Raw genomic sequence first — 21618 nt, 5'->3', positions numbered from 1 at the left:
GGACCGGAATGGGGACCGCGGGGTTTGCACAGCCCGAGGGCCCGGGTGCTCCTGGGGCTGCCTCGGGGACGGGGACCTTTGGCTGGGGCAGCTGCAGCCCCACAGGTGCCCCCGGCCCCTCCATGGCCACCCCATGGGCCCCTCTGACACCGCCGGCTCCCGCCCTGCTGCCCCAGTTCAGGCTCCAGGGACACCCCGTAACCCCCACGGCAGCGTTCTGTACTCCCAGGGACACCCCATAACCCCCACGGCAGCGTTCTCTACTCCCAGGGACACCCCATAACCCCCACGGCAGCGTTCTCTACTCCCAGGGACACCCCATAACCCCCACGGCAGCGTTCTGTACTCCCAGCACCCCAGGGACACCGTACAAATTCTCCTTCCTTCCCCAGCATTCGCTGTTCCCAGCACCCCAGGGCCCCCCCGTCCCCCGCTGTGTCCCCAGCCCCGCAATCCCGAGGGACCCCCGGGTCCCCCCGACTCCCCTCACCGTTACCCCCGGCCCCGCCCCATCCCGATCCGGACCAATGGCGATGCGGGGGTGTGTCTTGAGGCCACGCCCCCGAGCCCGGCGGACCAATGGGCGGGGCGGGGCGGGGCGGGGCCGGGCCCCACGTGCTGGCGGCGGCCGCGGGCCGGGGATGGAGGCGGCGGGAGGCGGCGGAGCCCCGGGCCCGGGCAGGGCCCGCCCGGGACAGCCCCAGACACAACCCCAGCCCCAGGCACAGCCCCAGCCCCAGGCACAGCCCAAGGGCCGGGAGCTCTTCAGGAGCCAGCGCAAGGAGTCCGAGGTAAGAGCACGGAGCTCGGTGCCGGCACCCCCCGGGCTCCGCCGGGACTTGCTGTGGTGTATGGGGTCCCTGTTCCGGGGCTGGGGTCCCTGCGGAAGGAGCCTTATCCAGGTCTTGGGGTCCTCCCTACCCCAAACTGGACGCTTTAGGGGTCGTGTGATGCCCAGCCCGGAGCGGGGAGCCCCAGGGGCGCTCCGCGGCACTGCCAGACCCAGCTGCAGAGTTTTGGGGTGCTGGCTGAGCCCCAGCACTGGCACCTCCCAGCCCCACGCTCAGAGCCGGCAGCAGGGTTTTGGGGACCCACCTGGGCCCTGGGCTCCCCCACGCTCTGCAGGCTCCCCTTTGCCCCTCACCAATCTCCGGGTGCCGCTGTCCCGTTCGTCCCTCCAGCCCCGATAACCCCGGGGCACGGGGGAACCCCCAAACCCCGCTGGGCTGCTCTGCCCCGGCTGCGCCCGTGCGTCTTCGTGAGCGCCCGACTGGGAGAGCAGGACCGGGATGGGGTCACCAGGATCCCACCGCGATCTGATGTTCCTGGGCACCTTTGGGGCTCCCTCACCCCCACAGGGTCCCTGGGAACGGCGTCCAAGTGGTGTCCCCGACTCGTGAGTTTGGGCTTTGCTTTGCTCCCCGGCTCGGTCCCTCAATCTCTCAAAGCGGATTAGGGCTGCCCGCGCTTTGCCGAATTCCTGCCCGGCTTGGAGCGCCCGAGCCGCGGCGGGGCTGCAGAACCGGGCTGGGAACCGAGAACCCCGCGCTGCTGAGCCCAGGGCTCATCCCGGGCTCATGCCTCATCGATATTAATGGCCACGATGCGCATCATCCCCAGCCCGGCTGCCGAGCAGGGATGCCGAGACTCGGAACGGGAATTATGTTAATTTCCTTGATTACCCATTCATGTGTTCCCTTCCCCGGGCCAGGGCGGCGCGGTGCCGGCCTTGGCTCGTCTGGCTGCGGCTGCCCGCTCGCTGCCCCGCCGGAATCCTCGGGCCGAGTTTCATGCTCCAATTCTCATCCGCAGGGGAGGAGAGGGAGAGCAGAAATGCGAAGCGCGGCCCCGGGAGCTGTCAGATCTGCGGCGCTGGGCAAGGAGCTCGGGGATCCGCAGCATCCTCCCGCGGGCATGTGCTTTGAACAGGCCCCGGGGTTTGTTTTTAGGGCTCTGAAATACATCAAACGTTCACCGGCATTTTGTGTCGTGCCTTTGCTTTCCCTGGGATTTGAGAAATGCTGGTTTTACACACGGCTTCCACATTTCCGCCGTGTTTAAGCGGCCCCGCACGGACTCCGCGCTCCATCCCTGCGAGTGGCGGCTGGAGCAGCTTTGGCGCAAAGGCTGCGAGCGCTGGCAGCCATCCCGGAGCCCAAAATATCCCCGGGGCTGTGCCAGCGCCCTCCTAACCCAGTCCCGCTCCCCGCAGGGCTCCGTGGATTGTCCCAACCTGGAATTCGAGTACGGGGATGCCGACGGCCACGGCGCTGAGCTGGCAGGTGAAGCGGGTTTCGGGCGCTGCATTGTTGTTTCCAGGTGCCCGGCGGGCAGGGAAAATGAGAATCCCGCCGGGATGGGGGACGGACACGGAGCGGTGCCGGCCCTGCAGCAACAGAGCAAGCGGGGTTATTATTAGAGAGCCGCTCGCTCCCCGGGCACGCAGAGGGACCGTGGGGACACGGGGGTTGCCCCGCCAGCGCCGGGGTGGCAGCAGTGTCCGGTGACAGAGCCCAGGCGGGAGGTGCCACCCAGCCTTTATCGGGCGGCTCTGTCCTTGTCCCCGTGTCCCTCCAGCTGCCTTTGCTCCCTAACGCCGCTCCCGAGCGTGGCCGGGGAAAATGGGGTTATTTATAGCTCGGTGTATCTCAGCTGGCCTGGCAAAAACACATTTCCTCTGCAAGGGATCCTTCCTCCTTCCCTGCAGGATCACCTCAGTCCTCCGTGGTGCTGCTCAGCCCCTCGGGACTGTAGGGATTCTGTGGGAACAGGCAGGAATCCTACAGGAACAGGCAGGAATTACAAATATCAGGTGCAATATCATGTTCCTCCAAGTCCAGCCCCTGTTTGCAGGACCCAAAATGTCCGAGCTGCTGGCTGTGGGATCAGTGCAGGTCCTGCCTGGGTGTTCCTGCATTCCCTTCATTCCCAAACTGCCTAAGTGAGAGTCCAAATGTCCCCTCAAAAACCCCAATGAAATTGGAAGTGCAGCTGGAGCTGGGAACAGCTCCAGGAGGAAGGGGATGAGTTTGGTGTCATCGGTGCCCTTGGAGCTGCAGGAGGGCTCAGGGACCAATTTAGATCTCTGTCCCGTGTCTGCCTGGGTGCACAGGGACGCTTCCCGAGGAATTTGGGGATGAGGAGGAGGGTGAAGCCCCTCCATGTCCCTGCTGATCCCTGTCTCCATCAGAGCTCTACAGCTACACCGAGGAGCCCGAGCTGAGCCACAACAGAAGATGCTTCGAGGAGGATTTTCACACTCAAGGTACCAGCCCTGGCTCAGCACCCCGGGCCTGGGGCAAGAGCAGCCCCCAGGGAAGCCCCTGATGGACTCGTGTCCCTTTGTCCCCTTTGCAGTGCCGGACAGGAGGTGGCTGGAGCTGGACAGGGCTCAGCAGAAGGCCTATGTCATGCACCTGCTGGATGGGCTGGAGGTGGTCAACAGGGACAAGAGGCTCCGAGTGGCACGGGCCATCCTGTACCTGGCACAGGGTGAGGACACGTCCCCCATGGCTGGATGTGGCCTCGGATCTGCTGCCGTGGGGGTTTGGGAGAAGCTTTTCACAGGGTTGTGCTAGGCTGGGGCAGTGAAGCTCCTGCCTGGGGTGGTCCTGTGGACTCCAGGGGTTCAGAGGCAGATCCTCCCTCACCAGGGTTTCTCTCTGGGGCCTCTCCAGGTGTCTTTGGGGACTGTGACAATGAAGGTGATGTCCTGCACTGGTCTCGGCACAACAGCTTCCTCCTGTACCAGCTGGGAACCTTCTCTGCCTTCCTGGAGCTCCTCAACATGGAGATTGAGTGAGAGGACTGCGCTGCCCTCGCCCTCCTCTCCCTCCTTGTCCTCTTCTTCACTTCATTCTTTCTTCTCACCCCTCCACTTCTTGGACTTGATGACCTTGGAGGTCTTTCCCAACCAAAATGATTCTGTGATTCTCTGATCCGCTTTCTCTCCTTCTTCTCTTCTTCCATTCAATTTACTCTCCTCCTCTTCATCTTCTTCCTCCCCACTTTCCTCACCTTCTTCTTCCATCCTCTTCTTTCTCTTCTACCTCCTCTTTCTCCTCATCCTCTCCCCTTCCTTCTTTCATCTTCTTTCTCCTCATTCTCCTCACCCTTTTTGTCTTCGTCGTCTTTCTTCTCATCCTCCTCACTCTTTTCCTTTTCATCTCCTTTTTTTCATCCTCCTCCTCCTCTTTCTCCTCATCTTCTCATGTCCCTCATTTTGTCTTCCTTCTCCCTATCTTCCTCACCCTATTCTCCTCATCCTCCTCCTCTCCATCTTCTTTCACCCCATCCTCCTTGTACTTTTCTTCAATCCTCCTCACCCTCGTCTTCATCCTCTTTCTCCCCATCCTCCTCCTCCTCCCCCCGGGGAGGTGCCCCAGCCGTGTCACCTGTCCCGTGTGGCATTCCCAGGGGCTGGCACTGAGCTCTCCCCTGTCCTGCAGGAACAGCCAGGCCTGCAGCAGCGCCCTGCGGAAGCCGGCGATCTCCCTGGCCGACAGCACGGAGCTCAGGTACCCGTGGTGCTGGCAGGGCTGGGGGACATCCTCTGGGGACACAGTGGCCTCACACCAGCCTGCTGCGCTGTCCTGGCAGGGTCCTGCTCAGTGTCATGTACCTGATGGTGGAGAACATCCGCGTGGAGCAGGAGACGGATCCCCCCGAGTGGAAAACCTGCCGGGAGACCTTCAGGATGGAGCTGAGTGAGCCCCACAGTTCACTGTGCCCCCTGGAGCTCCCTTTGTGGTGCTGGACCAGCAGGGCCAGCTCAGGGATGGGGGATCAGCTCTGACCCTCTCCTGGTCCCTGCTGCACAGGTTTCCCTGTGCACACTGAGGAGCCCTTTGCTCTGCTGCTCTTCACGATGGTCACCAAGTTCTGCAGCGGCCACGCTCCACACTTCCCCATGAAGAAGGTCCTGCTCCTGCTCTGGAAGGTGCTCCTGGTGAGTGCAAACCCTTCCTTGCTCCAGAAACTTGGAGCCTGGATATTCCCCACCATTCAACCCAACCGTGATGGGGTTATTTAGGATGGCACCAGGAGCTGACACAAGGAAACTTCCTTCTGGGATGGTTGGGCTGAGGATGTGGGGTGGGGGAGGAATCTGGAGAAAGGAGTGCAGTGATGCCTTCCCCTCGGCTCTCCTGGTTGATGTCCCCAGCTGGGAGCTGCCCGGGAGGGCTGTGTGCTCCGTGGACGCTCCGTGGACGCTCCGTGTGTGCCCCGTGTGCACTCTGCGCTCTCCCCGTGTCTGTCCGCAGTTCACGCTGGGCGGGTTCGAGGCGCTGCAGGCCATGAAGGTGCGGCGGCGGGAGGAGCTGGGGCTGCCGCCGCTGCCCGAGGACAGCATCCAGGTGGTGCGGGGGATGCGGGCGGCCTCCCCGCCCACCTGCGCCATCGAGCTCGTGGAGCAGCAGCAGCAGCAGCAGCCGCAGCAGCCCAAGCGGAGCCACCGCAGCCGCAGGGTGAGCGCGGGAGCGTCCCCCGGCCCGGGAGGGGTTCCCTGCACCGGCAGGAGGAGCCCGAGCGCTCTGGTTGTAATTCCCTTTCCCCCTCAGGTGCTCCGGTGTTTTCCAGTTCTAGGCTCACAGAATTGTTTGGGTTGGAAGGGACCTTAAGGACCGTCCCGTTCCAAATGACACCTTCCATTAGATCAGATTTCTCACAGCTCCAGCCAAGCTGGCCTTGGGCACTGCCAGGGATGCAGGGGCAGCCCCAGCTGCTCTGGCAATGCCAGCCCAGGCAGGAATTCCTCATTGCCAAGATGCAACCCATGGCTGCCCTCTGGCAGTGGGAGCCATTCCCTGTGTGCTGTCCCTGCAGGCCTTGTCCCCAGTCCCTCTGCAGCTCTGCTGGAGCCCCTGCAGGCCCTGCCAGGGGCTCTCAGCTCTCCCTGGATCCTTCTCCTCTCCAGGTGAGCACCCCCAGCTCCCCCAGCCAGGATCCCTGGGAGCTGAGGGGCTCCAGCCCTGCAGCAGCTCTGGGGTCTCCTCTGGGCTCTCTCCAGCAGCTCCAGGTGCTGCTGCTGTGTCCCAGGGCTGGCGCAGCTCTGCAGGTGGGGTCTCACCTGAGGGGGCACAGGGGCAGGATCCCCCCCTCCCCTGCTGCCCATGCTGGGGGATCAGCCCAGGGCTGGGGGGATTTTGGGCTCTCAGTACATGTGGTCAGAGCATGTCCAGTTTTCCATCCACCAATTTCAACTGCTACAGATCAGCCCCATGGCGTGTGTTTGATCCAGAGGAAGCCAGAGGACATCCTGACCTTATGGCAAAGGGCTGATAAGCACCCGGGAGCAAACTGCTCACAGCAAGTTCTTTTTTTAGCTCCGCTCTTGGAGTTGTTCTGTTGTGTTCTGGGGATGGAAATGCCTTTTGCTAAGGAAGAGATGTCAGATGGAAACCCCAAAAGTTAAGGTGGAAAACAGGGTTGCACCTCCTAGAGCAGGAAGGTTAGAGGTACAGAAGGAATTATTCTTGTGCAGGCTTTGGTGGCAAGAGCTAGGAGGGAAACCCTTACCTGAGGAACATCTGAGAGCGTGATCCTTTCAGGACGGAGAGATCTGGTGCCAGCACCTGAGAGGGAAATAAAATCCTTGAAGTGACTTGAGTGTTTCCTTCCCCTTGTGCTGCAGCCACTGATGAAGCAGGACAGTTTGGATATCTACAACGAGAGAGATCCCTTCAAGAGCGACGAGGGAGGGGTTGATGAAGAGGAGAACGACGATGTGGATGGGGGGATGGAGGGGGAGCTGGAGCTGGTGGAGCGGGACGCGCTCATCTCCGCCCTGCCGGCGCAGCGCCTGCCCATTGAGAGGGTGTCCTTCCCCAAGGGGCTGCCCTGGGCCCCCAAAGTCAGGTAAAGCCACCGGTGTCACCACCCTCTTCCCCACGCCTACCTGTCCTGGAGTTCTCTGCAGTTTTTTGGGAAGTTTTTTGGCCTCTGGTTGACCTGAAGTGATTCCGCTTCTCTTTTTTGTTGGTCCTTTCTGGATTGGCCACTTGCCATGTTTGGTGTGTAAATTCTGGGGCAGAGCTCAGCCAAACCCAGCCCAAGCCAATAAATGGGCAAACCAACTTATTGCCCAATAGTGGTGATCCAGTTTGGATATCCCAGGTTGTACTGGGGTGCAGTGGGAGCGGGGTCAGCTTTCCCAGCCAGGTCCCAGTGGATCTTGGTAGCACAAAGCCCTTGACTAATCATCCTGGGAGCTGGTCAGTGACACCTTGTTGGGTGAGTAGGACCCTGTGTTGTCAGGGGAAGCCTTTTTAGTGGCAGAGAAAAACACCAAAGGACAAAGGAGTTGGTGCCTTTCCTTCCTTCCTTCCACACATGAAATGAGGGAATGTTAGGAAAAGAGGGTGAAAACCTCTTCCTCTTTCCCTCTGATCCATCTGAGGGTTTTTTTTGCTGTTCATCCCAAGCCTGGATTTAATCCAGTATCTTTAAAACACAGGAGCAAATAGATATTTTTGAGATAGGAGCAGTGACAGGGTCAAGTTAGTCTGTCCAGAGCATTCCTGGCAGAAACACAGCAGGAATTGGTTTCCCACATGGATCTCCACGATGGTGCTGTGGTGCTCCACGTCACTTAACACTCTCAGCTTTGAAATCCAATGGCTGCTGCTTTCCTTGGCTGCTGGCTGGAGATCCAGCTGGATTCCTTTCTGTCCAGGAGAGCCTTGGCTCACAGCTCATGTCCTGCTTGTAGTGCAGAGCTGCCCAGCAATTCCCATGAAAGATGCCCAAGGTGGACAAGATGTCAGCTTGCTGTGGGAGCAGCGTGTGCTCTGACAGACCGTGGAGACAACATTTGTTCTCCCAGAGCCAGCAGATGCTCCTTGGAGATGTGTGTGAGGAGCACAGGAGGTGGATCCAAAGGTGCTGCTTGCAGAAAACTCCTCTCCGTTTACTCACATGTTCCCGTGGAGCTGCACAGCAAATACAAATGGTTTGGGTTCTCATTGTCCCAGCCAGTGAGGGCAAATGTGGGTTTTGCCCACTGCTGCTGAGATCTCTAGAAATCAATCTGAGGTTGTGATCTTGTCCGTGGCTGTTTTCCAACCTTCTCCTTGTTTTTGTCTCTCTGCTGCTCCATCAGACAGAAAGACATCGAGCATTTCCTGGAAGCAAGCAGGAACAAATTCATCGGCTTCACGCTGGGACAGTGAGTGTTCCATCCCCAAAACCTGCCCTGCAGCCTCCATCAGTGGGGGCTAAGCACAAAGCTCAGGCTTTCCCAGCTCGAGGCATTGCCAGAGCTGCAGCAATGAAAGCAGGGCTAGAAAAGCATGTTCCTGGAGACACTGCTCCCCAAGGACCTCTTTCTATTAAAAATCAGACCAAAATAAGTGACCGCTGGCCCAAGCCAGGAGCTGGTTTGTTGTGAAAGGCAGCTGAGACAGTTTGGTATCCACAGCAAATTACCCAGTTTGTGGATAAATCAAGCTGTGGGTGCAGAGTCATCCTGGGACAGGCCCAGCAGGGTACATTCATTTTTAGGTGCAGTGCTGGGCTCAGACTGGCTCCACCCTATTTGTGATTCAATCTGATTTCACCCCAATTCTTCACCCCTATATCTCTCCTGCCTCGTGCAGGCATGATGGGGAGGAGATGGGAGGGCAGCAGCTGAGGTAAACACCTCTCCCAATTCCTGACCCATCTGGGATGCATTCAGCAGACTCCAGGCTCCCTCTTTTACCTGTTAGGATGTGGAAATGTTTGAGCATGGATGTCCTTCCCAGTACTGACCTTCTTTCCTCTCCCCAGGGACACTGAAACCCTGATAGGGCTCCCACGGCCGATCCATGAAAGTGTGAAGACCCTGAAGCAGGTGAGATGGTGGCTCCATGCATGGCATGAGATGGGGTATCCACCACGTGGATCCTCCTGGCCACCCTCCCTGAAACACTCTTACTGCAGGGAGTAAAAAGTTGGTTGCCACAGGAAAAGCTTTTGGAGCTTCTTGCAGGAATTGGGGGAAAAAATTAAAAACTGAGTCCTCAAGTAGCCTCTCCAGCATTTTTACTTTCCCTTCATCCAAGGTGTAGCATTCCTGTTTCCTGGTGAATGTCTGTCATGTGTTTTGAAGGTGACAGACTTTCAGAGCTGGGTTTGGACATAGATTCTCAAATGTGCAGTTCCCAGGGGGAAGCACAGCCAGCCTCAGCTCCTGCAGTGCTCTGTGGGGAATGAGACCCCTCCAGAGGCCACCTGACCCTATCCAGGGTCTGGGCTGTCTTTTGGAGGCGATTGTTCCCTCTAGTTCCTTACAGAGAGCTCCTGGAAGGAGCAGGTGGAAGTAACCCAAGGCAGAGGTGTGAGGGGCTTCAGGGATGTCCCACTCAGGGATGAGCTGCCCATGGCTCTGCTGTGCCCTGCACCCTCACTGGGGATTGCTATGACCACTGCTGGCCATGTTTCCTGTGACACTGTGACACTGTGACACTGCTCTGCCTCTGTCTGTGTGTTTTGCCAGCACAAGTACGTTTCCATCTCGGATGTCCAGATCAAGAACGAGGAGGAGCTGGAGAAGTGCCCCATGTCTCTGGTAAGAAGGAAGTGCTTCACCCCATCACCAGAGAGAAGATGGGAGGTTTCCAAGGTGTCACATAAATCCGTGTTTATTTTTGCTTCATTTTCCCTTGTTTTTAATGTTTCTCTGCCCTAGGGGGAAGAGGAAGTGCAAGAAACCCCTTGTGAGGTGTTGTATCGAGCAATGTTGTACAATCTCCCCCAGTACATGGTAAGCCCCTGTTCCTTAAAGGAAGGAAAAGTTCTGGGCTAGGGAATGGTGCCAGTCCGGGAGCTGCAGAGCTCAGCACAGGAGGGTGTTCAGGACCTGGATTGTCAGATTTTGGTGGGAATCCTGAGCAGAGCTGGGAGGAAAGTACAGTCCAAGAGGAGGATTCAGAGCATTCTGAGATGCTGGTTGGGTAACGTGGGCTCTGTAGGGAGAGACAGAGGTTTAAGTGCATTTAAACTCCAGGTGTTCCTTGTGCTGTTTTACCCTCCCTACCAGAGCTCAGGCACATGTGATGCTTTAGCTTAAGGATCACACAGAGCTGTTGGCTCCCCACACTTGTCCTGTCTGTCAGAGGTTGAGTGTGGCCTGGTGAAACCCTGTAGAGTTGGCTTGGAGTTGTCCAGTTCTGGCAAGTGAAGGAGAAGGAAGGAATTCCCTTTCCTGGACCATGCCCCACACCTGCCCTCTCCTGCAGATCGCTTTGCTGAAGATCCTCCTGGCTGCTGCACCCACCTCCAAGGCCAAGACTGACTCCATCAACATCCTGGCAGACGTGTTGCCTGAAGAGATGCCGTAAGTCCCTCACCAGGTGGCCACTGGCCATCCCAGCCTTGCCACCAAGGCTTGGACCAAGCAGAAGAGCCAATAGGTTTGGGGGGCTCCAGATTTGGGGTATCTGTTTGGGTAGGTGTGAATTACAGTTGGCACCAGGGCAGAGCTGTGAAAGCCAAGGAAGTGATGCTGCCATGATTTGAGTGCAGCCACTCCAAGCTAAGTGGCACAAATGATAAAATCCTGCTAATTGACCCAAATCATAAAGCTTTGTCAGCATACAGGAGGTGTCCTTCCTACTGCTCTGCCAGGATTCCTGGGGGAGGGCAAGCCACCTTTTTTGAACACATTTTGGCATCACCAGGTGGGATGGGTGGAGATGGGAGTCCTGGGGGGAGCGAAGGTGATGGGTTTCATAGAGCTCACCCAGATGAAGGAGAGCTCCAGGGTTCCTTGGCTCCCTGCTGCCAAGCCAGGAGCTGTTTTCCCTCCACGCAGCATCACCGTGCTGCAGAGCATGAAGCTGGGCATCGACGTGAACAGGCACAAGGAGATCATTGTGAAGAGCATCTCGGCACTGCTGCTGTTGCTCCTCAAGCACTTCAAGCTGAACCACATCTACCAGGTGGGCCTAGAGCAAGGGATGGCCACTGCCCAGCTGGGCTTGAAGCTCCTCATAAACCCTCTCCTGGAAGAGTTTCCACGAGGAGCTGTAATCACGTTTCCACAGCTCCAGGATTTGTTCAGGGTTGCTCAGGTTGGGATAACCCCACTGTGCTTTGATAACACCTTTCCTACTCATGTGGCAGGAGCTTTTAGAGTTCTGGGAACATCCATTCAGGTTAAATTTAGGAACTGGCACCAGCCTCCCTGGCAGAAGGGGGAAGAGGAAGGGGATTAGGCAAGACTCTCTTTTGCTCTGTCATCTCCAGTGCCCAGAAATAGTGCTGGGAAGGACCTCACGAGGTCACCTGCTCTGGTTTTGGCAGGATCGGGTTCTTGGGGCTCCAGTTTCAACAGAGGCAGAGATCTGGGTCATAGCTGCAATCTGATTTTTTTGTTGCCAATTCCCAAATGTGATTTTTGTTCCATCTGCATGGCACCAATCAAGCTGCACCCACTCCAGGGCTTTCCTTGGTTAAAAAAACCCAAGGACTAATATGAGCTGTGGCCCAGTTCTCTGCTCATTCTGCAAGTCAAACAATTAATGTTTTCTAATTTTTTCTGTTAAAGCTTTCAGCACGCTACAAATCCCTCTGCATTACAAAACCCACCGATATTTAACTGAGGATAAATATAAATCCACGTCCTGGATTGGGTGAAATGAAACCAACTCCCACATTTTTACAATCCTACATTTGTTCTGCTCCCCCCGCTCACCACAATCCCTTCATTAATTTTTCTCACTTCAAAGCAGCTCCTCTCCTTTCTTCCCCCCAGGCAGGAGGGCATTGCAGCCTGCTGCTGAGCCTGGAGAAAGCTGCAGGGTCCCCTGAATCCCCCTGATCCTGCTTTTCTTTGTGCCTGATTAGGGTGGTTTTGTTCTTTCTGTGCCAAAGGTGGTCTCAGGGAGCACCATGAGAACTCCAGCAGGTCTGAAGTGAAGGAACCACTGAACCACAGAATGGTTTGGGTTGGAAGGGTCCATTACTCACCAGCACTTCCCAGTGCTGTGTCATCTGTGCTGTTGTGTCATCTGTGGTGTGCCAATGCTGACAGCTGGCACCAGGCTGAGATGGGAACAAACTGTTCCTTCCCTCTCAAATTGGAGATCTGGATGGAGAGGCATGGGAAGGGCAGGATGGGATAGGACTGGGTTTGCTGCAGTTTGTATCGTTAGAGGACAGGAGAGATTTGTTGTATTAATGAACTGTAGAGTGGTTTGGGTTGGAAGGGACCTTGAAGACCATTTAAAGCTTTGAGGGAGAAAGGAATTAAAAGCAAGTAGGAAAATAGGGATATTGTTTCAGTCAAAATTTCTGAGGGAACTAGGATTAGTGTGTGAGAGCAATAGGGTTTATTGTATTTTCTCATGTAATAGCTACAACCCTTCCCTCTTCCCCACACACTGTTTTTCCACAGATTTAATTTTGAAAAGCCATGAGGTGCAGCTACTCCCAGAGCACTGCTGTGAAGTGTGCGTGTCCTCTCTGTGGCAAATGGAATTTTCCAGCTGCTGTGCATGACACAGACCTTACACAGCAAACTCCAGGGACAGAATGCTCTGTGGGGTGTCTGAGGCAAACCAAGTGCTCTGCTTTTGGCTGGGAAGAGGTTTCCATTCCCAGGTGGTGGTCCCAGCTATCCCCTAATGCTGATCCACTTCCCTTGTCTCCCCCAGTTTGAGTACGTGTCCCAACACCTGGTGTTTGCCAACTGCATCCCGCTGATCCTGAAATTCTTCAACCAGAACATCATGTCTTACATCGCTGCCAAAAACAGGTACAGCCCCTGCTGGGGGACAGATGGGTGATGGGGCAGGAAGGCTTCGTGCTCGGGGAGCCCTGATGTCCTGGGGGACCCAGGTGGCCTCACAAGGCTTTGGGGTGTCCTGTCCACCACAGAAACATGTGGAGGGAGCAAATCCCTTTGGCATGACATGGATGACTGGATGCTGGGTTTCCAATCTCATAAAATAGGCTTAACCTTTAAGATAAAGTGCTTTTCATCTTCACATGGACTGCTGGGGAGCCATCCAGTGCCACCGAGCATCTCTGGGCCACAGCTCCATCCAGGTCAGATAGGATAGGCTCTTCCAGGTCTTTCCCACTTTTTGTAGCTGTAATTCAGCTTTCCTGACTCCTTCAGGTTTTCCATAGCTGTCACTGCCCTTTACTGCTGATCTGAGAGAGGCACCAGCCCCGTTTTGGGCAGGGCACTGGCTGGACCACCATGGATCAGAGACCTGAGACAGCACAGATCTCTCACAGCCCACCAGGGCAGAATTTCTCTGTTTGGAGAGGAGCTCCACAGGGTGTTGGGATGATAAAAAGATCATTTTTCTTCCTTTCTGATGCTCTTTTTGTGGCTCTTCAGTTGTGTGTGTAGGCTGGGCTGTCTCCTGCACGGTATGGTTGTGTCTGTGTGAGGAGGCATGCATAGAAAAATAGGAAGTAATATGTTGATCCTCCTGCTGTAAATATTTCTACTTTTGGTCCTGTGTCTTTTAAGTGAGGAGGAAACATATCCCAGGAGCACTCAGCTTCCTCCTCTGCTCTGGGATGGAGGTTTCACAGGCAGGAAATGCACCTGGGAGTCAGGTGGGATGTGCAGCTGAACGCTCTGAGCCAGGGAGGTGTAAATTCCAGTTCTGGCTGTATTTCATTGACTACTTTTACAAATTCCACAGGCCTGGAAGCCTTTGAAAAACATTATATTCTAAATATTCACTCACCACGAATTTTCTTGCTGCCAACCATATATGCCTCCCTGTAAACCTCAGATCTATTTTGTTTACTTTTTTCCCCTTTTTAAATATGCACATGAATAACTCATCTGTCATGTCTTAATGGATCCAAACCCTTTGTGTCCTTATTAATGGACTCAGGATGGAGCTTTGGAGCCAGGAGGCATCGATGTGCTCCATTAAGCTGAGGGCTGGGCAGTGCTGAGGCTGGGATCCCCTTTGGGTGCTGTCTGTGCCATCAGCACGGCTGCTTCACGTGCTGGGGATGGGATTGTTCCCCACCCAAACCACTTGTGGCATTTCCAGGCACAGAGCAGGAAGAATGTTACAGATTCCTGGGCATGATCATACAGATCACCTTAAAAACTTCTCTCGTGTTAATTGCTGGTATAGAAGGCTTGACAGCTGGCCTGCAAGCAAAGCTGAGTTAATAGAAGAAATAACAATTGATGATTTTCCGGTGTATCCATAGCAAAGAAGACAAGGCTGTCAGCATAGAAACAGATTAGAAAAGATACATGAAAATTTTTGTAAGCTAGACTACATGCATAAGTAGGTGTGTATACGTGCCTTATTGAATTTCTGTAAAACTTTTGCCAATTATATTGATATTAATTGCTTTGCACCAATGAATATAATAAGTTATTGTGATGTAGTTAATGACTTAAGATCACGCTTTGTTAAGAGTATATAAGGTGGAGAACACGCAGAATAAAAACCTTTTTCTTCTTAGACCCTGATCATGTGTGTGTGTCACATCCAGCCTAACATTGGTGACATTTGGCTAACAAGCCCCTGTTTTCCTGTTTTCTGCAGCATCTCTGTCCTGGATTATCCCCACTGCACGGTCTGTGACTTGCCTGAGCTCACAGCAGAAAGTCTGGTAAGCAGCACAGAAAGGGTTTTTGTGGCCAGGATTGCTCTTTGTGACAGCATGAGGAAGGATTTGGGTTTTCTGTTCGCTGTCTTCTTTTTCTGTAGCCCCCAACCTTTCCAAAACTGGACTTTTTTTTTCCCCTCCAGGCTTGAAAATCCCTCCCATCACTATACTGAGTCACTGTCAGCTGTGGGGAAGTGGGGAAGAGGCACTGCTGGTGTTGGGCACCCCATAAAAATAGCTGGGTTTAGGGGTTTCCCTTTGACAGAATAGAATCACAGAATTCTGAGATTGTTGCGGTTGGAAAAGACCTCCAAGATCATCAAGTCCAATCTTTGATCAAACACCACTTTGTCCCCAGCCCAGAGCCCTGAGTGCCACCTCCAGGAATTCCGTGGACACCTCCAGGGATGGGAGCTCCAAGCCTCCCTGGGCAGCCCCTGCCAAGGCCTGCCCACCCTTTCCCTAAGGAATTCTTCCTGATGTTCAACCTGAGCCTCCCCTGGCACAGTTTGAGCTGTTTCCTCTTGTTCTGCCAAGACTCTTGTGCTTTGAAAGAGAATTTACCCAGAGGCTGTTGCCTCCCAGGTTTTAATTGCTCTGAGCACTAATGTTCTATGAGATACCAGCTTAAGGAATGAACCAAATTCCCCATGGAGAGGAGCCTTAAGTGTTCCAGAGGCTGGCCAGAGGATGGGCTGGGCAAACACACAGACCACAGATGGGATAATAACGCTGGCAGTGTAATTGTTATTGTAATTACAATAATTCCAGTGCAGAGGAGGTTGGACTTGGCCAGCACAGGGGAAAGCTTTGGGGTTAACAGGAAATAATGGACAGAAAATGGAGACCCTAAATCACTGAGAAGGATCCTGAGCATCCACTCTGAGCAGGGATGATCTCATGGTGCTGCTGCAATCTGAGGCCTGTGTTGCTTTCCTAGGGTGTGTAAAGGTCAAAATCAGAGAGAGCTTTTCCCCAGGTCCACGGGCTGCTGAAGGCTGGGTGTCCCCATCCAGCCCTGCCAGACTCCACCGTATCCTGAACCGATGGGGACATCTAGTGACACTTCAGGGAGGGTTTCATGGCTTGTGCAATCCTCACAGTCAGCCTTAAGGCTGTAGGAGAAAACTGAGCGATTTAGGGAAAATATTCCCAGTAGGGTCTGGACAGTTTGAGAGCTGTCACGTTCCAGGACAGCACCTTTCACTTTCCTCCAGCAGACACAGATGTTATCCTCAAGGGAGAGCAATTTAATTAGAAAATATGCAGAAACCACCTTGAATTTTACCATGAGGGTTCATCTTAGGGAGGATACCCATGAAAGTAAGGATTTAATAGGAATTAGACACACCCTGCTTCTCGAGGCAGACATTTGTGCACGTATTTATATTTTTTCAGCCAGCACTTCGTGCGTTGTTGTAGCTTTTTTTGTCACTCTGATGAGTGATTTCAACACCCCAGTGTAACACATTTCTCAGAGGATGTCACAGATGATTCTGCTCTCAGTGGGTTGAGCCCAGTGATGTGTGTTGGTTATCCCAAGAAGAGCCAGGATGAGTCCAGCTGTGTCCCAAGGGGGCCTGTGGGGTGACTGCTGTCCCCACCCGGTGTAAATCAGGAGTGCCTGAGGTGGTGGGGGATTCAAATCCTGGCCAGTCCCCATCTCCCCTCTCCTGTCACTCCAGAGGGGTCTGCAAAGGGCTTAACCGACCCCTTAGAAGGGGGATTAAAGTATTAAGGTATTAAAGTCTGTTTGGCCTGTTCCCTCCTCCCATAAATCTGATGGAAAGACCCTCCCTCCTTCAATGTGTAGAGACAACATCAGACTGGTGACAAACAAATCCATCAGCCTAAGAAATGGATACTGGCTTGTTCCACCGGGATCTTTGGGATAATTACTTGGTGTAGAGAGTGCAAGTTAGGCCTGGGCACAATGTGGCAGTACAGGGACACTGCAGTTTGGGACCCCCAAAGCACCAGACAGCATCCACAAGCAGCTCAGTGACATCCTGGTGACATTCTGGTGACATCCCACCTCTGGCTGCCTCTCAGGCCTTGGCAGGGGCTGCCCAGGGAGGTTTGGAGTGCCCATCTCTGTCCAAGGAATTCCTGGATGTGGCACTCAGGGCTCTGGGCTGGGGACAAAGTGGGAATTGGTCACAGCTTGGACTCGGTGGCCTTGGAGCTCTTTTCCAGCCTCAGTGATTCCTTGGTTCTGGCTGGCACCTGCCTTTAAAAGCCAAGGGGTTGTGCTGGTGGGATTTTCTTACCCAGATCCTGGAATGGGTTGGGTTTTTGCCCCGAGTTAAGAAGGCTGTAGCTGGCTGTGAGTGGTTTATAAATTCAGCAGCCCTTGTTGTGCACTAATCCCCAAACAGGATTTCTGTGGGACATTTCTCCTGGGCTAGGAGCTGTTCAAACATGGAGCAAGTTACTGCAGTGGTGGGATTAAATCTCCAAGTGCCACGGGCAATATTTCCACAACCTGGAGCTGGGGGTGTTTACAGTTACCTTATATTTAAAACAATGTCTCAGCACCACTTAGGCTGGAGGGCTTTTTGTTACAGAAAGGTTTCATCCTCTTGATACAAACGTTGCTATTTGTCATCCTGTGCTGGTCTGTGATTTCCTTTTACTGGAAATGTGTGCCCTAAGCATGAATTAATTGAAATAGTTACCAAAAGCAGTGGTGATCACCAGGCTGAAATTTGCTCTCTGGCTGTAAACAAAGAATAGAAATCTACCACAAAATATATTTCCCATGATGGAATAATGGGATTTATCCCATTATTAGCTCCTACTCTAAATTAAAAGCAGATTAAAAGTGGAATGTTTCAGAAGGGTTATCATCAGCAGATTCTGGGGAAAACCAAACTGAGGAGGAAGCTCTGCTGCTTGTCCTCCCTCACAAACAAGACTTGTGCAGACAATAACAATAAAGATTTCTGCCTTGGGACATCTCTGTGGCAGTGCTGATGAACGCTGTGGTCAGGGTTGCACTTCTCCCCTTGCAGGAAGCTGGAGACAACAATCAGTTCTGCTGGAGGAATTTGTTCTCCTGCATTAACTTGCTGAGGATCCTCAACAAGCTGACCAAGTGGAAACACTCGAGGACAATGGTAAGGGGGTGTCCCCTCCCCTGAGACCCTCCAGCGTTTCACCTGGAGCATCTCCCTGGCTCTACACAGCAGGTTCAGCCTGGCCTTGTGCCTGGGGCTCCTTGTGGAACTGCTGGAGCTTCTCCTCTTCATCATCTTCCCTTTTGTTTTCCACAGATTGAACCTTGAATGCAGAAATACTTTTTCTCCTGCAAATAACATTATTTCTGTGATCCTCAAGCCCTGTGCAGAGTGTTGGTTGTACTGAACTCTCCTGTTCTCCCTCCTGGGGGGTTTGTGTAATTCTCCAGGTGTTGGTGCCCACATCAGCCCAGATGTTTGTGTGGCTCTCCAAGTGTTGGTGCTCACATCAGCCCAGACAGTGTTTGTTTGTGGGGCTCCCAGGTGTTGGTGCCCACAACAGCCCAGACAATGTTTGTTTGTGTGGCTCCCCAGGTGTTGGTGCCCACACCAGCCCAGATGTTTGTTTGTGTGGCTCCCCAGGTGTTGGTGCCCACATCAGCCCAGTGTTTGTTTGTGTGGCTCCCCAGGTGTTGGTGCCCACATCAGCCCAGTGTTTGTTTGTGTGGCTCCCCAGGTGTTGGTGCCCACATCAGCCCAGTGTTTGTTTGTGTGGCTCCCCAGGTGTTGGTGCCCACACCAGCCCAGATGTTTCTTTGTGTGGCTCCCCAGGTGTTGGTGCCCACACCAGCCCAGATGTTTGTGTGGCTCCCCAGGTGTTGGTGCCCACACCAGCCCAGATGTTTGTTTGTGTGGCTCCCTGAGCACCCTGCTCTGATGGCTGTTGCTCTCCTGGCAGATGCTGGTGGTGTTTAAATCAGCCCCGATCCTGAAGCGGGCCCTGAAGGTGAAGCAGGCCATGATGCAGCTCTACGTGCTCAAGCTGCTGAAGATCCAGACCAAGTACCTGGGGCGCCAGTGGAGGAAGAGCAACATGAAGACCATGTCTGCCATCTACCAGAAGGTGCGGCACCGCATGAACGACGACTGGGCCTACGGCAACGGTGAGTGCTGCCCTGTCCCTCTGTCCGTGCCTTTGAAAGCTTCACTTTGCTTCACTTGCTTTGGCCTCAAACCTCCAAAATTCTTGTCACAGCTGGGCATTTCTTCCAGAAGTTTCATGGCACTGTTCTGCACCGTCAGCTTTAGAGCTGGTGAAAGCCAGCTTTGAAAATACTGGGATTCTTTTCATATTATATGTTTATATAATATGACATAATGTCATGGTTATTGCAGCATCTCAATACCATTCATAGCTACATTTGCCCAAATTTTAAAATATTTGTGGTTAGGAGCTCATAATAAGCCCGTGAGGTTTTAAATCTTTTAAGTCTTCATCCCTGCTTCAGTGGTCAGTGGAGGTTTTTAGTAAAAGTGGTGGGGTCTTTGAGAAAAAATAATATTATAATTATAGAGAGTCCTTAAAGCAGGAATAATTACATTTTTATGGGACATCTTAAATAGTCCTTAATGCAGGAGTAATTATATTTTTATGGCTATCTTAAATGAAAATGCACACATAATGGGATTTGGTTAGGAATAACAATAATTAGAGTGACTCTGGTTAATTCACGTGAAACCTTCAGCCTTTCTTTTGCTCAAACCTTGCCAGAGCGGTGTTTCCCACACTATTTGGGTGTTGTCCCTCCTCCCCTGCAGACATCGACGCCAGGCCGTGGGATTTCCAGGCCGAGGAGTGCACGCTGAGGGCCAACATCGAAGCCTTCAACAGCCGCAGGTACGACAAGGCGCAGGACTCGGAGTTCGCCCCGGTGGACAACTGCCTGCAGAGCGTGCTGGGCCAGCGCCTGGAGCTGCCCGAGGACTTCCACTACTCGTACGAGCTGTGGCTGGAGCGGGAGGTGTTCTCGCAGCCCATCCGCTGGGAAGAGCTGCTGCACTGCCAGTGAGCATTGCCCCGCCTGCCCCGCTCCTGCTGCCGCCCGCAGGGCTGGGGCGGATCCGGGGGCTTTAGCGCAGCTGGGCAAAGATTGAACCTTTCCAAAGAGACCTGAGCGGTCTGTGTGTGCCCTGCAGACACCTCTTTTTGGAGGTCATCCCGTGACTCCCTGGAGACCACAGACAGAGCACGGGTTGCAGAGTGGGCTCAGAGCCCAGTGTGTTCCTGTGCAGGCTGGCGGTAAGGTCGGGATTCCCAGTGGGAATTCCATCCCCCCCACACGCCCCACGATCCTTTGTTTGGGTCTGTGCTGGCTGCTGATGTGCTCCCAACACAGGAACACAGCTTGGCTTGGGATGGAGACAGCATTCTGTGCTGTCCCTGGGCTGGCACTGCTGCTGCTGCGGTGGCACAGCCCAGCTCAGAGGTGCCGATGCCACCAGGGCCAGGTCCTGCACGTCCCCTGGACACCCATCTGTGTCACCTTTGTGCTTCTGCTCTCCTCCACCTGGCACTGCTGCTGCTGGGGTGGCACAGCCCAGCTCAGAGGTGCTGATGCCACAGGGCCAGGTCCTGCATGTCCCCTGGACACCCACCTGCCACCTTTGCAGCTCTGCTCCCCTCCACCCTCACTCACCTTTATTGCAGCAGCCTGTGCTGTGCAGTTCCCAGCTGTGGAGCCTGGAGGTCCCTTTGCTCTCCTCCCTGAGTGTCACTGGGATTGCACATCCTCTATAGCCCTGAGGGGACAGCAAATACCACGTTAAACAGCCCAAATTTTACACAGATTTTTGCTTGTTTGGGGCAATGTCTGTGCCAGCTCTTAGGGTGGGGAGGGAAGGTGCTTTGGTGAACAATTTATGAGGAAAACAGTGGATTCTGTGGTCCATAACTTTCAGGATGAATAGGATATGGAGCTGTAAATTTTCTGTCAATTTAATAACTTAATACTTCAATTAAATAATGAACGTTACACTTGGGTAAAGCTGCATTGCATGAGGGTGGCATTTGTCAAAGCATTGTGTGTTCATATAGGGCAGGGAAGCCCTAAATAAACAAGTGTTTGTTATGGCAGGATTTGTGCTAATTGCTTAAATAATTAATTAGCTTGGGAATGTTTCCTTCATGGGGTTTGTCCAAGGCCTTGTTCATGGAAATGGCATTAAGCCTTTTAAAGCCTTTTAAAATATGCTTTTGTTCAAAATAAACCAACTTTTAAAGGACACTTCTTTATTTAAGCTTTTTCTTCCTGTGTCTTCATTTAAATGCTTCTTTTTTATTATTTTTTAAGGATAAAAACATCCTCCAAACTCAGCCCTCACCCCTGCCCATCTCCACTCAAGGAGAAATTGAATTAATTACTAAAATACTTAGAAAAGCCCTTGGTATTTGGCTAAAACCTTTCTTTTCATTAAAGTGTCTTTTTTCTCCACAATATATTGAAAAAAAAAAAAAACAGTTGAGATCCAATGTGTATTTTTCTATATTTTATATTTGAATTGTGCTTTTCAGTGCCTGTTATTTTTACTGAGAGAGATTAGAAGCACAAATTCTTACTTGAATGTCTGGGTGGTGGAGGATGGTACAAATTTATCCTGGATTACAATTTATTCACACCATCACCACCAAATTTTCTGCTTTCCAGAGAGAGATCTCCCCAGAAAACTTGAACCTCTGCTTTAAAAAGTGACTTAGGGAGAGGCTACACCTTTATTTGAAATATTTATGTCCCATCCTGGCAAGCAAGCAGCAGTTTCTTTTTTTTTTTTTTTTTTTTTTTGCTTCACAATGAGGATTTTCTACTGATTAAAAATTCTCAGAAGAGCTGGGGGCCAGCAATTAAGGAATTATCATTTTATCCATTCAGCAAGGCAGTTTCAGAAAGAAGTTTTGGGTGGTTTCTGCACAGCTGGAGGAACATCTGTTATCTCACCCCAGCAGGACTGTTGGTTCCAGGAACCCTCCAGTGCTCCCAATTCCCATTTTAACTGCAGTAAAGAATTCTTTTTTGTTGTT

General features: G+C 53.2%; 1 protein-coding gene across 1 annotated transcript; it reads left to right on the top strand.

The window, feature by feature from the left end:
* Window positions 1-640: 640 nt before the first annotated feature.
* Window positions 641-20788, top strand: STRIP2 (striatin interacting protein 2). The gene is made up of 22 exons (XM_058805249.1): window positions 641-791; window positions 2213-2282; window positions 3191-3265; window positions 3358-3492; window positions 3678-3798; window positions 4449-4517; window positions 4600-4706; window positions 4821-4948; window positions 5265-5468; window positions 6635-6858; window positions 8102-8167; window positions 8770-8833; window positions 9479-9550; window positions 9671-9745; window positions 10221-10318; window positions 10796-10922; window positions 12639-12739; window positions 14520-14586; window positions 17598-17702; window positions 18502-18706; window positions 19362-19608; window positions 19740-20788. The coding sequence occupies exons 1-22, from the start codon at window positions 642-644 to the stop codon at window positions 19765-19767; spliced, it is 2538 nt and encodes an 845-aa protein (XP_058661232.1). The 5' UTR covers window position 641; the 3' UTR covers window positions 19768-20788.
* Window positions 20789-21618: the final 830 nt, after the last annotated feature.

This window comes from Ammospiza caudacuta, chromosome 5 (assembly GCF_027887145.1).
Source record: "Ammospiza caudacuta isolate bAmmCau1 chromosome 5, bAmmCau1.pri, whole genome shotgun sequence".
In the NCBI taxonomy this organism is placed as follows: domain Eukaryota; kingdom Metazoa; phylum Chordata; class Aves; order Passeriformes; family Passerellidae; genus Ammospiza; species Ammospiza caudacuta.
The sequence above is the reverse complement of the archived record's forward strand: the minus strand, read 5'-3'. Positions and strand labels throughout refer to the sequence as shown.